The sequence below is a fragment of the Xenopus laevis genome, chromosome 2L (genome assembly GCF_017654675.1).
Source record: "Xenopus laevis strain J_2021 chromosome 2L, Xenopus_laevis_v10.1, whole genome shotgun sequence".
Taxonomy (NCBI): domain Eukaryota; kingdom Metazoa; phylum Chordata; class Amphibia; order Anura; family Pipidae; genus Xenopus; species Xenopus laevis.
In genome coordinates, this window is record NC_054373.1 from 83,756,570 (window position 1) to 83,772,200 (window position 15,631).

The window sequence follows — 15,631 nt, forward strand, 5'->3', positions numbered from 1 at the left end:
AAGAGGAAGGCTTAAGGCATAGAGAGAAAGAATGTTAATCATAATGAAAAGTATCAGAGAAGGATTATAGAAATGTGAAAATTAAAAAATGACAAGAAAAGCAGAAGAAAGGATTTTCAGCTTTTAACATGATAAAACCATATTAGAAAACGTGTGTGTGTGTGTTGCAGCTTTGCCTATGTGCCAGAACAGCTAACGTGAAGCCACACCCCCTCCAGTGACATCCAAGATTGGGTGGGTATTTGCATCAGAACAGTGGCTGTGTCAGGTTGGTTAAGATCACTCATGAAATAACAAATTTAGTGTGCACTGTGGGTCACCCACAATTTCATGTAAAGGGTGGCCAAATAACTTTTTTTTTTGTCCAAGTTATGTGGCTGACCCTTCTGCACTTACGTGGGAAGAGACTACAGGATGTGTATGGTGTCCCGGACAGCAATGGTTCTTCAAAAAAGTTCACATCAATCAAAACACTATAAGCAGGCAGGAGAGACCCAACAGACAACAGATGTGTTTGCCTTGGGCTAGTAAGGAAACCCAAAACATTTACAAACACAGTGCAGTGTGCAGTTTTCATATGCAAATCTCCATGTTTTTACCCACAGAATTGCAGCATCATTTCAGCATTATGGAAAGTGGTTCCTAGTCACAACAACAGGGAACGGGTAGGAAACAGTTGGACGTAGATATAAACATATTTAAAAAATATCTCCAATGAACTGAAAAACTCAATCCATTAACCATTAACAAAACATTATATTTGATAAGCAAAGCTAAGGAATATCACACATTTAACTTGAATCATAGATAAAGGAAGATCAAATTCCACTGCTTTTTCTAGAAGTTAACCAATAAGTGCTATGCCTGTATCTCAATCAATTTTAATCAGAAGAATACATAAAACATGTAAATGTGCAAATAGAACATTAGTAGAGTAAAGCAGAAGTGGATTGCATTACTATTTCTTCGCCATCTTAAAAGGTATACTGCTGTCAGAATCAAAAAAAGATTATTTGCAATGTAAAGCGTAATAACATGCAAAATGGTGTCATTTTGGGTGTGGGGGGGAAGATATTTGTTTTCATTGTTCCATTAAAACATTAAAAAGCACAAGATATATGGGAGGCATGTGTTTAACACTAGCCATTGACCAGGATGTAAGAACATTCAGCTTATGCATATCTAAGTGTGTAACAGAATGGCTATGCCTTGCATGTGTGATATTTAAAATAACACGGACCGAACTCGTATGGCATTTGTAAACAGCTTTATGTGGTGCAAGAACAACTTTAATGCAGTTCAACCAACATGGTAATGGGCACACGTACATCAAGTTCAACTTTTTATGTCACTATACATAACCTGCATATTTGCTACTTGATCCAGAGGAAGGCATTATAATAAGAGATTATTATATGACCCATTTATATATTTAAACATAGTTATCAATCACCCCTCTAAGTGCCTCTTTTCCAGTGTAACCAAAACCAACTTGGCTAGTCTTTCTTCATAACTGAGACTTTCCCTACCATTTTAGTTTTAAATCCAATAAGGAACTATGAGGGACCCCAACTTACTCCAGGTAGAGAATGTACCATTAACAACCACCAAGATGAAAGAGAGTCTGTTACACAGGAATGTATGAAATACATGCTCCATTGTGGGGGGGGGGGTGGAGTAAATTGCACAGTCATTTTGCAATTTGCCTGATTAGTAAATGAGACCCTAGAATGGAGGCTGAAAAAAATCTTTGAATTCCAAACGCCTAAATTACAGGTTTCAGACCTTTTGGGTAAATGTCAACTTCATGTTTCAGCACTTGGACAGACGCTGCTGATGGTACACTCCAAATGTGAGAGAAACATGTGTAGACAATTTTAGCAAATTCTTGTATTTACTGGCCCTCAAATCTGCATATTGGCTGGCAACAGTTGTTTACTGTGATTTCTTCTCTATACAAATACATCACTTTTAAATTGAAACAGTATATACCAGAGAGCATTATTTAATACATAAAAAACACTTAAGCAGTCCAGACAAATTATTTATGAAAAGTGTTTGTAGGAAGGAAAGAAAAAAGGAATATCTGTAATACATAAAGAGTTATCCACAAATAAAGTAGTTTCACATCCAAATTGCTTTATCATATTACAACAAACTACCTAAGCACACAAGATACCCAAGCTCTGGTGTTACTCTTGGGCAGCTTCTTCTTTAAATAATGCTAATATTATATATAAAAGGATGTATTCATGCATTTCCATAATTTTTTTGAAAACTGACCAGCTCTTCTTCTTTGTGGAAGCCTTTCAGGTAGCATACCTTTGGTATATTTATCTTTACAGTTGGAAGGTTCAACACATAATTACATAGCATAATGCCTTTACCTGCGTCAGACAGAAGCAGACAAAAGAAAGCTGTTTTCTCAGGTACTCAATCAAATGTAGTTAAGTTGAAGTATCTGCTGCACATTTAATGCATAAAAAAATGCAGCACAGCTTACAAAATTTCTTACAAAGTATGAAAAAGTTTCAGCATCCTCTTGTGCTTATATAGACACACTTTTGCTTCTGTGTGTCCAGCAGTTGTAGCAGGGCCTGTTTCCTCTATAGTTACACTGCTGAATAGTTACACTGCTGAATAGTTACACTGCTAGTATTCAGTATGATTGGTGGGTTTGTATCACAGTAAACTGTAGTTGTGAAAAAAAAAAAAATACATCCAACAAGTTCAACATTTTGTCCTAACAAAACCTACCTACTGCTTGTTGATCATTAGATTAGAAAACACAAGGGAGTGACCAAAAATATTGGTACTGCATGCTTGTGGTCATGGGGGGCCCCATATAAATAACTTGCACAGAGCCCCAAAGTTTCTGATGGCAGCCCTGTGGATTACACATGGAACATTGGCACCTCTTCCATTTGATGTGCTCTGCATCTTGCTCAGGTAAAGAATCTGACCAAAAGGAGCCCTGTACTCATCTGTTGCTATAAGGAGGCACTCTATATCTGTGCTTTGAGTTCCTCATTGTTTTCCTACATTACGTGTGCTGGTTCCAGTGATTATCATGTAGGGCTGCCCACCTCTCTTGTATTGCTGCCATACTCAACGTAATTTTTGTTTTAACATGCCTTTAGAACATTAAACAATGCATATGAAAACATCATCTATTAAAGTGAAACTATGCCCCCAAACATTGCCAGGCTCTATAAAAAATATGTTGCATGCAAAAACCCAGATTCTTTCTGGTACAGTTAGAGCTTCATAATTTCCCGTCTGTGAGGGCGCACACAGACCATCACTAAATGGTGGATTACAGTAACATGTAAAAAAAGGGCTACATTTACTAACTAGCCATTCACCAACTTGTTAAAGGGGTGGTTACAGTAACAGTAACATCAAAAAATGAAAGTGTTTTAAAATAATAAAAATATAATGCACTGGTAAAACTGCAGTGTTGGCTTCAGAAACTTACTATTGTTTATATAAATAAGCTGCTGTGTAGCAATGGGGGCAGCCATTCAAATGAAAAAATGCTCAGGTTACACAGCAGACAAGCTCTGTAGAACATAATAGTGTTATGTTATCCACTATTTAACCTGTGCCATATAGCTTTTTTTCAGTATCTGCCAATGCTACACAGCAGTTTGTTTATATGAACTATAGTAGTATTTCTGAAGAAAACAGATCAGTTTTACCAGTGCAGGGCAACAGTACATGATATTTTCATTAACTAGTGTGTTATAGAATGGCTAATTCTAGTTTTAGCTGACCCCCATCTCAAAAATAAATGCTCGGTTAAGGCTACAAATGTACTGTTACTTGTAATTTTCATTACTTATCTTTCTGTTCAGACCCTCTCATACTCATATTCCACTCTATTATTCAAATCAATGCATGGTTGCTAGGGTGATTTGGACCCTGGCCACCAGGTTGCTGAAACTGGAGAGCTGCTGAATAAAAAGCTAAATAACCCAAAACCACAAATAATAAAAATGAAAAACAGTTGCAGATTGTCTTAGAATATCACTTTCTATATTATACTACTGTAGAACCCCCATTTTACATTTTTCAGGGGACCAGGTAAAAATTATGTAAAATACAGGGAAAATGTAAAATCAGGGAAATGTGTTAAAGTAACTTTCTCTTCAAGTACTGAAAGGATATAAGCACAGGAGTCCATATTACTTTAAGATACAATATTTACTGTGTTAATAACAAGGGTTAAGATGGCCATATACATAGAGATCCGCTCGTTTGGCGATGTGCCCACATTAATGTTGGTTATATTGGGCTGATCCAATCGTGGTCCCTAGGGCCCAACAATCGGATCATAATGCATCCAATATGGGTGGTCAGATCGCGGGACTGCATAAAGGCACAGATATAGATTTTTAAACCTGCCCGACCTGACAGGATTTTTTAACCTGCCCGATCGAGATCTGGCTAACTTTTGTCCAGATATCTATAGGAGAAGCTCATCGGATAGCCCACACACAGGCCAATAAGCTGCCGGCTCGGCAGCTTTTATCGCCCCGTTTATGGGGGCCTTTAAGCATTGAAGCATTAATGTTACACTATGGGGGGCATGTGCAAGACTCTCTGTCAGTCACATACACAACCTAATACAATACATGATTGGTGCAGGACTGTATAAGGGACAGACTCATTGGAATTGACCATTTACAGGCAGAACCATGGCAAAATATACATCTGGTTAGTATTTTAAACCTCTTTATTTCACAAATAAAATTCGTAGTGGAAAAAAGCAGTTTTTGGGTACATCAGGACAAAATTTTGATATAAAATCTGGCAAACATTACTTAAAATCAGGGAAATGCACCCATTGAAATGCATTATAAATTGGTGGGACCACAAATAAAAATCGAGGTTTCACTGTAAAATATAACTCAAAGATAAACAACCTCTTTTAAGTATTTCCCTGTTTTATTCAGCTACCAATCCAATCTTCTTGAATTTACAGTGAGTCAAGAGGTATCACGGATGTCAGCATATTGTGGTGCTCCACTATAAAGCCATTGTTTCCTATCCCTTGACAGGGTCCTATAACTAGGCAGATGGCAATTCCAGTGTTCCCCATGAGGGTAGCAAATGGTACACCCTCTCATACCACCCAGCAGTATAAACGTCAATGCACGATGAGAGAGGCAGTACTGTGTTAGCAGCCAAGCTACTAATGTAGAGTTTAAAGCTTAGTTCTTAAATTACCCTAAGGATGGCGTCACTGATCATTGTTCATTTTAGTTTCAACCAGTATTGCATTAAAAAATAACTTTTAGTCGGTTTAAATCCCACATAATGTTAAAAACTCATGAAGTAGTAAGTAACCTTCAGCCGGTTGATACCGGGAAGCATCAGACCTAAGTAGCTTGCATAAATGTTCCAAAGTGCACAGAACTCATTTTCCACTTACTGCTCGTTGTGAGCCCATAATGAACTTCATAATTTATTATCTTTTCTACTTCAGTATAAAGGTTGCCACTTGTGTTACAATCAGAAAAATAAAGCACACAGTTGTAAATGTTAGTAACATTTCTAGATTTTTTAAGATCAGAATGTGCCAGACTGAACAGATTTGCTCCAAGAACTTGTTAAACATTAACAAAAGATTAAGCAGACATTCTTGGGATAACTAGTTCTACTGTATAATTTGCAGGCAGGACTCTAGTCAAGGCGGTTGAGACCGCACAGTGATGCTACTTTAGAAAGTTCCCCATGGCCTGTGTTTCCAAATTGAAGCACTGTAATATGGGGGGGAAAAGCAATGATTTAATTCATTGGTGCGTGTCTAACATTTGGACAACCCCTAGTAAATTAGGGTTTCCTTATCCTTTAAAGACGGTTACATCCATATGTGTATGGCAAATCTCCAGATGGATTAACCAAAGGACATATAAAACTTGTCTGGTACATGTATGGGACCAATTTATGCAGAATTCTTGGGGCCTTCAGGATAAGAGATCTTTCTGTAATTTGGATCTGTATGTGATGTATGTCTACTAAAATATAATTTAAACAGTAAACACACCCAATTGTATGATTTTGCCTACATAAGGATTAAAGGGGTGGTTTACCTACTGTATAAGTTAATGTTTACTATTTTATAGAATGGCTAATTGTAAGCAACTTTTCAATTGGTCTTCATAATTTATATTTATAGATTTTTAATAATTTGCCATCTTCTTCTGACTCTGACTTCTTATGGGGGTTACTGACCCCATCTTAAAAACAAATGCTCTGTAAGGCTTCACATTTACTGTTATTGTCACTTTGCATTCCTCATCTTTCTATTCAGGCCCTCCGCTATACATATTCCAGTCTCTTATGCAAGTCAATACATGGTTGCTAGGGTAATTTGGACCCTAGCAACCAGATTGCTGAAACTGCAAACTGAGAGAAATGCTGAAAAAAAGCTAAATAACTGAAAAACCACAAATAATAATAAAACCAATTGCAAATTGTCTCAGAATTTCACCTCTTCATACTAAAAGTTAGCTCAAAGGTGAACAACCCCCTTAATTATATCTTATCTATATTCACTTCTGTTTATAAAACTAAAATCACGGAGGGGACTTAAGCAACGTGATTAGTTCTTTTACATAAAAGCAGATCTGTGGGGGGGGGGGGCACTTTCCTAGTGCAGAGAATGCAGGTTCTCGCCTTGCCTTAAAGCAGGAGTAGTCATGCTCCCCAGTAATTCTAGTTAATTACCCACAACCCCAGCCAAAACTGGGCCGCCCACCCCAGTAATCCTAGCTGATTCACAGCAATAGACTGCAGTAATGCTGTTGAAAAGGTAATCAGTTGTGCCTCTAGCCAATGCAGACTTCATTGTATGCATGCCTGGCTATGCCTTATATATTAAAACTAAAAAATGAATAGCGCTTAAAATCACATGTAAACACTTTAACACTTACCCCTGTAAAAGTGGTAATTGAGCCCCTATAAGCAGCAAATAAGTGCATACTGCTGAATAGAAAAAAACACTGCAGACTCTTTAGAGAAGACGAAACATGTTGGAAAACGCTGCAGTGTATTAACAGTAATTACACTAGCTTACCTTGTCACATGAATAGGATTAAGAATAAATTAAGCATGCTCCTGAAACATGCAAATTAAAAAAGGACTTATTCCCTACAATTACAAAGCATCACTTCTGAATATGTGCCCCTTTTTGTTCTTGGGTAGCTAAGCAACTTTTAAGCAACTATATTTTGACACAGTATAAATAACGCCTAGGAAAGTGACTGAGGTTTGGTTACAATCTTGCTGCTTTAATATTATGTAGTGTGTATAGGGGTCTATCCTAGTTTGATTTACCTGCCAGTGCCATACCTACACAGTTGGAGTAATTTTGCCACAAAGGATGTTGAGATTGTTTTGCATTTGATTGTTGTTGTCTAGTGATCTCATATAAGGTAGATGGACTAAAATACGAACGTGACAAAATATCATATACATTGATCTCCCATAGACTGCAATGTGCTCATTCTAGCTGAGAGTACAAAGCCAAGGATCCAAGAATAATCTGAATTACTCCCTCAAGTGGAATAAAATTGAACACAAATTTGCTGGTTGTTTCATATATTTCCAACATCATGCATGGATTTCCAAATGTTTAAACTGTAGATAAAAGCAGCATAAAAACATGTGGCATTTCAGGACTCCAGTCCCTTTATTGTGTGTGTGTGTGTGTGTATATATTAGGGATGCACCGAATCCACTATTTTGGATTTGGCCAAACCCCCGAATCCTTTGCGAAAGATTCAGCCGAATACCGAACCGAATCCACATTTGCATATGCAAATTAGAGGTGGGAAAACATTTTTTACTTCCTTGTTTTGTGACAAAAAGTCACGCAATTTCCCTCCCTGCCCCTAATTTGCATATCTAATTTAGTATTTTTTTTTTTACAATATGATACGATAGAGTTGTCTGGTTATTAATGCATTGTTAAAGAACTGTGATCATTAAGACACCTGTTTCTGTCTGTAGCTGTTTTCTGTTTATTTTAATGGGAAAGGCACTATGCTATAGTGCTATTTTGTATCTTCCAGGGCATTTCATATTTAACAAAATTAGAAGTGGTTGCTGACCCTATCCTGCACAGAGCATGGGGTCCCTAAGGTCCACAGGAGTACTTGATCTTCAAGACCCTCCAACCTGGCCTGCCACAGCTCACTGCAAACCCGTGGTCACCAACAATCAGTGCAGAAACTAGTGGGCTGGGAACAGTTAGAGAGGCCTGTAGGGGCAGTTGGTCAGCCCAAACTCGTCCGACCCATGGGCCTACCACAGCGTTAGTAGTGTTTTCATTCCATGGTTCTCCCTGAGAACACCGCAAATGCCATAGTGCTAATGAAACCATATTTTATGGTTTTAGATGTGTCTGTGTGCACTGAAAGAACAGTGTTTTAGTGTGACATATTTCTTTGCACATATGATTTTATATTTGCTTAGGTTTTTGTCCAGAAAGCCAATTCCAATTGGAGGCCATAAGATCTGAACTGAAAATTCAGATCTTTCTTAATGTTTCCTGTTTTCTGCAGTGATTAATGTTTATATCTCCATTACAATTTAGAGTGAAGAGGACAGATACGCATTTATTGCTGAATGGTATGATCCAAATGCAGCGATACAAAGACAATACCAGCTCAACTATTACACTAAGGATGGATCTGTTGAAATGGTAAGATATAGATGTGCACAAGAGAAGTTTATTATTTAACTAATGCTTCTCTTTAGTACTAATACACAACTACTTTGAAAAAAAAAAAGAACACATACGAGGGGCTATTTACTAATACAAGTGCAAAGTACACAAAATTTGATAAAGCTTGATATTTTTGTCAGTATACAGTCCACCATACCTTTGCCTTGCATCAAAATGCTGATTGCTTTTACTTCGAAATGACATCATTGATTTAACCAAAACATTGACGCTGGCATTGTCATATCTACTGATTTCCTGTCTAGAGCGACCATTTTTATTTTATTTTTAAACAAGGCCTAACAGATTTATCATAGTCCGATTGAAAGGTTTACCCATTTGAATCATCCCTTCTAAAATAACAAATATAGTTAATTGTGTGGTCTCCTTGGCATTTTAGCAAATATAGAAATACAAGTAAAAGAACACCAATCACAGTAATTATAGAATTAGACAGGAGAAGGCACAACATTTGTCCAGGTACAGTAAACAATAGAAAACAATGTCATTTCCTTGTTGCTTGCTGTTGCTTAAAGAGCATTTGTTTCCTTTTCATGTTCCATCTCTCTAAACTCCGTAATATTTTACATTAAAACGAAAATGCCTACATTGCCTCTGCAAAAATAATAAAGAAATAACCAGTTTTTAATGCAGCTTTGGCTCCATGAGCAAGTAGCAGCAACTCCTGCTAGTAGCTTCCCAGCCTGTTATGCATTCTGTAGAAATGAGTGCCTTTAGCAAAGCAAGAAATGTGACTTATCCAGTTCCTATGCAAAAGAGTAAAATAAACAATTATGCAAATAAATAATGCACACACGTCCTGATATGATTGTATTTCACAGAGCAGTTACCGGTAACTCTGTTCAGCGGCATTTCCCTCTATATATTTTACACTAGATACAATAAGCTTATTATTTGTTAATTAGCATAGGAAACATTCCTTCTCGCTCTGCATGTATACCTCTAGTGGGATATTTTGGTTGCCCAGGTAGCAAAATATCTGAAAATTCTTTTTAGGCAACCACAAGAATAGGATCATCTATTTATAACTTTTAGTGACAATGTTTCTTTGGTTTCCTGTGGAGAATTTTGAAGCTTGGATGTTCAGTTTCATAAAACTGAATAAACCTGTGTTATGGTTATAATAAGCAAGATTTCTAAGTATTCTAAATGTTATAGTAAATTATTATTTAAATAATTATATTAAATTATATAATAAACAATAATTTTCTCTCCAAATTCTGCATTTCAGGCTTTGCTCCATGTAGCAACACTCAGGCCAATGCTGTGCTGAGTGCTGAGCAGGTCTGCTTCTCTTTGCCTGCATACTAAATTCTGGTGGAGAGAAGTGGGTCATATGCCCTTGGTGCCCTCAGCCTTAATGTAGTAAATAAATAAATAATTTGGTAAACATATACAGGGTTATGTAAAGGGGGGATTATTTATCAAAATCTGAAAATTTCTGGTAATTTTCGGTAAAATAGTCAGACCAAATCTGCACAGGAATTTTTACCCTTATTTATCAATACATTTTTCCAAAAATTTCCTTTGCGGGGAAAATACTCAAATCATGAAAAAATTTGAATCATACAAGTTTTCGGATTTGATGCCAGAATACCACTAAATCTTCAGATTATTGCAGAAAACTCAGTGCAGTTCAGGATATTTTCAGGACTTCTCCCATTTACTTCTACACGAACTCTGCAGATCTGAGTAAGAATACTTTTTTATTCGGACCTTTAACGCTCTCTGGGTTTAATAAATTCCGAAAAATTCAAATTTTTTTTCCCAATAAAAATTTGGATTTTCTAGTAAAAAAACTCGGATTTTTTGAGTTTTTGGCATACGGACTTTAATAAATATCCCCCTTAAGTTTGCCCAAGTGCTGTAACCTATAGCACACAATCAGCTGGCAGCATTTATTGGTCACCTGTTTAAAAGCAAAAATCTCATTTACAAACTTACTGTAGTTCATTTTATTACATATGGGGGCTTAAGTCTAACTGCATACTGCTGCTATGTAATGTGATTTACCCTGCTTGGTAACCCAGTACAAAAAATAGAGAAAAGATCATATCTGGTTGATTATCAGCTGGTTGCTGTTAAATAGAATTGTGGGTGGCACCTAAATTGCAGATAGAGTTTGTGATTAGTGTTGTTGTCCAGATTAGCGATTTACCACAAAAATGATGGCCATAGACTCCAGTGGGTGAAAAAATTGTCGTGCGACAAAAATAGTTTGTCGCGTTGCCTCACACAACAAAAAAAATTGTGGCTGATAAATGGGTCAGATTCGTCCATCACTAGTCCAGATTAGTAAAGCATCAAACCATAGTAAGTTATAAGTTATCTTTATTTTACAAATGTAACATACTGTAACTTTTTGCTAATAATAATCTTTTACTCTATTTCTTATTTAAGTAACATGCACCAATCCCGAGAAAACTGTGCCAGAGCAGGACCGAGGGTGAAAGATGTAGGGCCTACCTAGATAAGAAAGGTGTGAGCTTTGGGAAAAGTTCTAGATGCATCTTCTTGATCTTTTACACAGTCCCTCATTATTTATGTATTTTCCTTAAACAAATATGTTTTCTTTAAATGTTATAATAATTTCACCTTCATAGAAAAGATCTTTATAAATGTAACTTTTCCCTACCATCTTTAACCACATTGTTAAAAAGTTGATAGCTTGTACAGGTATGGGATTCGGCATCCTGTTATCCAGAATGCTCTGAATTACAGAAAGTCCATCTCCCATAGACTCCATTTTATCCAAATAATCAAACATTTTCTAAATTATTTCTTTTTTCTCTGTAATAATAAAACATTACCTTGTACTTGATCCAAACTAGGATATAATCTATTCTTATTGGAAGCAAAATCCGCCTATTTGGGTTTATTTAATATTTACACAATTTTCTCATTATGGAAAAATCGGTTATCCAGAAAACCCCAGGTCCCGAGCATTCTGGAGAACAGGCCCATACTTGTACAAAATTACCTGTATATTAATCTTTTTTTATAAATAAGTGCATCTTAGAAAATTCATCATGAAAAAGAAAAACACTCCTAATCCTCAACAGACGCTGCAATGGTTTCTGTTTAAAATAATGTTTGTTAAATGACAACAAAAATTTCATTTTCTGTGTTAATGATTTGGCTATGTCCATTTCTCCCTTTCCAGTATGACATAAAAAACCATAGAGTGTTTTTAAGACGAACAAAATATGATGAAATTCATAAAGAAGATTTATTTGTGGGCAACAAAATGAATGTGTTTTCAAGGCACCTTCACTTAATTGACTATGCAGATCAGTATACCTCTCGTAAGGTTGGCAGTAAAAAGGAAAAGTAAGTGGAACTTGTATGTATAATTTGCTGTGAATATACTATGCAAATTGTTTTCCAGTCAGTCCTAGCACGTCATATGATGCACGATAGTAGGGAAAAAGATAAATATATAGGTGGCAACCCTACATAGGAGGAATACCTATGCTGGCTCAAATATATAGTATCTTTTAATACAGCTAGAGAGAGTTGTCCCTGTTATAGAGAGCTCTGATGCCATATTACCTTTCTCCAAGACCATGCTCCTTGCTTCTTGTAAATGGATAGTAATACAATGGATGCCAGTAAATGGGAAAGGAAAGCTTGTGACCTGCTACCCAGAGAGGCAGTGGCTTATTTGGCAAGGCAGCCGATTCAGTAATACTTTTCCAAAAACCTGTAGAAAAAATTCAAAATAGAAAATACCAGTGCATTGTTTTACCTAAAGCAAATAATTCATATATTTTTCATTGCAGAACATTAGCTTTGATAAAACCAGATGCTGTAACAAAAATGGGTTCAATTATTGAAGCCATACTGGATTCAGGATTCGTAATCTCAAAGGCTAAAATGATGTTACTCTCCAGGTAAATATATTTTTAGAAAATGTAAACAATTGTGTTTTAACTTATTTTGATACTTTGAAGGTAATATGTGGGCACTTTTATTTAAATACAGTATAACAATAAGAAGAAGATGCAACAATAAGGAGCTGATAAATCTAAAATGCTAAGGCAACTGAGATGCACAAGTGGGGATTAGTTAAAAGGGGACCAGATTTGGGTAAAATGTAGAAGTTGATTGCTAAAAATGTCCATATTTTCATAAATTTTTCCTCTGAAGTTCAAGATAATAACACAGGGGGCAATGTCCTGGACAGTGTATTTACACTGGTGGAAAAAGACCTAAATCTGGACAGCATGGAAATTTTAAGTAAGAAACCAGTATATAGTGAATTAACCTATGCACTGTGGACTCTACATATTTTAAATTATATTTTCTTACATTATTATAAGGACTTTTATTTACAAGAACATTTCATATAATAGTCAAAGATTCTCAAATTAGAACATTATAAATTTCGGAATATTTTTTTTTTTTACAACTTTATTCTTGGAAAAATAATTACAGCCACAATGTTACCAACCAGTGTTTGTTTTTTCCACCTTAATCAGCATTTCTACCTCTCTTTGATGTGCTTTACTTTAATGGTGTCATTAAGCTCTGGTAAATTATATTAGCTTGCGGTTATTTCTCAGTGTGGTTCATATCAATTCTGCAAATCCACCCCCATTATATTAGCTGCCTAGAACTGGAAAATGGCTGAAAGAGGCTGTCAAAAGCACACAACTCTGGGGTGGACAAAGTGAAGAAACTGTGCGGATGACTTTAATGTTTATATGATCATGATAAATATTATGAAAGGAAAGGCAACTATAACATTTTTTTTTTTTTATTACAGAACTGAGGCAATGGACTTTTATAATGAACATCATTCAAAATCATTTTTTAGGTAAGGTATAAAGTAGTTATTTAACAGAAGTGAATTAAAGGGGGATTACAATTCACTAGCAGTACACTGTGCACTGCCACTGAACTGCCACATTTTTTTACCCACAAGAACAGAGTAATTGCGGCAGAGAACAGCATTGCAACTGCAATAGCCTCTGATACAACACAATTGAAGCAGTTGCACACATGTTCGTTAACTGCCTGAATGTTGTAGCTAATATTTTCATAATGGGAATGCATCACTTAAAATTATTGGCATTAATGCCAATGTGTTGCACCTATTGCAGCTTGCTATGGGAACCCTGGAATCACTGCAACGCACAGGCTGGCTGAAGTTCCAGTGTTCCCTTGTGTGGGTAGGCTCAACTGTGCATGATGTTGTAACAAAACAAATGTTCTTAGCCATCTAACTGTGAAAGAATGAAAAATCAGGTTTTTTATTTTGACTGGTTTTATTCAAGGATGTGAGGACACAATTTTATTCTTTATTTTACTTAATATTAGAAAATTATATTTTCTTTGACATAGTTTTAGGGCATGTAAAAATTTATTAAAACTTGTAATGTATTTATGTACAAAGAGAGGGAGCCTTATATTAACACATAGTCATAGACTCTTGATCTTTCCACTCCCTCGGGTACAGTGCAAATCCAACTTTGGCACACTATTGGTTGTTGCCCAATATATCCTAATAAATATTTTGTATTTTTTTACTTGCTGGCTTATTATTTTTTGGAGGAACTCACATCTATTGGTATGACACTATTTGGACATGCTACATCTAAACATGACTGAAGATGATTTGCTGCTGCTATATTATGACAACTCTTCTGAATACACTTTCCTCCCTCCATTCTTCCTTTCCTCACTCACTTCTTCCTTCCCTCACACACTTCTTTCTTCACTTTTTAAACCTTCATACACACATACTACTTTCTCATATTCTCCAAAATCCCTGAAATGATCCCATTTCAAGCTCTATGTAGCTTATAACAGCTACTTCATTTTGCCTGCACTTGTATGCACTTCCAGGTACACTCCATTCTTTACCATCTGCAGTATTGCTTCCAAAATGCTTAACTTAAACTGCTACTGAGTTTGTGACTTCCCTTCTTTAAGCAAAATCTTAAAAGAGATGTAAATACCAACAATAAAAAGTTACCAAGTGGAATTCATTGTAATTCTAAGCAACTTTCCAATATACATTAATTATACATTTTTAGTTGTTTAACTGCTATTGAATCTCCTCTGGTAGTCCACTGTAGCAGAAGTCAGTCAAATAAGCATACTGTCACGTTCGGCACCCTATATCCAGAACCCAATCTAAGTTCCCTGGTTTCGGCTCTCACTTCTGCCTATAACCGCCACCTTTCACCTCAGGAGGAGCCCTTGGCTAATTGGATGCCGCCAGGTCTTAACAGAGAGAGGAGCAAAGCTAACGGTTCTGGTCTAGCAAAGGGGCACGATCGTCTCACCAGGATACTGGAAGGAAGAACACCAGGCCAGGCCAGCACAAGCAGTTAGAATAGTCAGACAGGCCAGAATCAGGATTAGAGATCGTAGAATAGTCGGAGGACAGACAAAGGTTCAGGATAGGAGAGATCAGCGTAGTCACAGACAGGCAAGGTCAGGATTGGAGAGGTCAGAGTAGTAAGCAGGCAGGCAAGGGTCAAACACAGTAGAATCAGTCAGGAATCGCTCAGGATAACACCCAGAAACTTGCTAATAGAACCTAACAACGGGCAGTGTGCTGAAATCTAAATTCCCCTTTTAAACTATTTTAATTTGGCCATTATGCGCTGATGTCACACATCACACGCACTGCGCCTTTAAAAGACGGACGTGCACGCGGCGCGCGCCTTAGAGGAAGCCGTCACAGGAGAGAAGGGAGCAGCGCTGCGGGCGTCCACGGCGAGGACACGGTGGTGGACCCCGCTGCCCATTAGACCACCAGGGTGAGGCTTCCTTACACATACAAAAGTTGACTTCTGCTACAATACTTTAAAGTGACAAAACCAGCACTGTGCAAAGGTAAAGAAAAATAAATAAAAATTTGGA

At 36.7% G+C, this 15,631-nt stretch overlaps 1 protein-coding gene across 2 annotated transcripts in view; it reads left to right on the forward strand.

Annotated features, from left to right (window-relative positions):
• The window catches only part of nme7.L (NME/NM23 family member 7 L homeolog), a 63,223-nt gene that overhangs the window by 12,376 nt on the left and 35,216 nt on the right, over positions 1-15,631 (forward strand). The window contains exons 1-5 of one of the 2 annotated variants that reach the window (XM_018246678.2): positions 8,606-8,713; positions 11,156-11,234; positions 11,919-12,085; positions 12,538-12,648; positions 13,524-13,574. In XM_018246678.2, the coding sequence (XP_018102167.1) occupies positions 12,003-12,085; positions 12,538-12,648; positions 13,524-13,574 (245 nt within the window). In that variant the 5' untranslated portion in view covers positions 8,606-8,713; positions 11,156-11,234; positions 11,919-12,002. Of the gene's footprint in view, positions 1-8,605; positions 8,714-11,155; positions 11,235-11,918; positions 12,086-12,537; positions 12,649-13,523; positions 13,575-15,631 lie in introns of those variants that run through there. The other variant, XM_018246677.2, reaches the window with a different exon arrangement.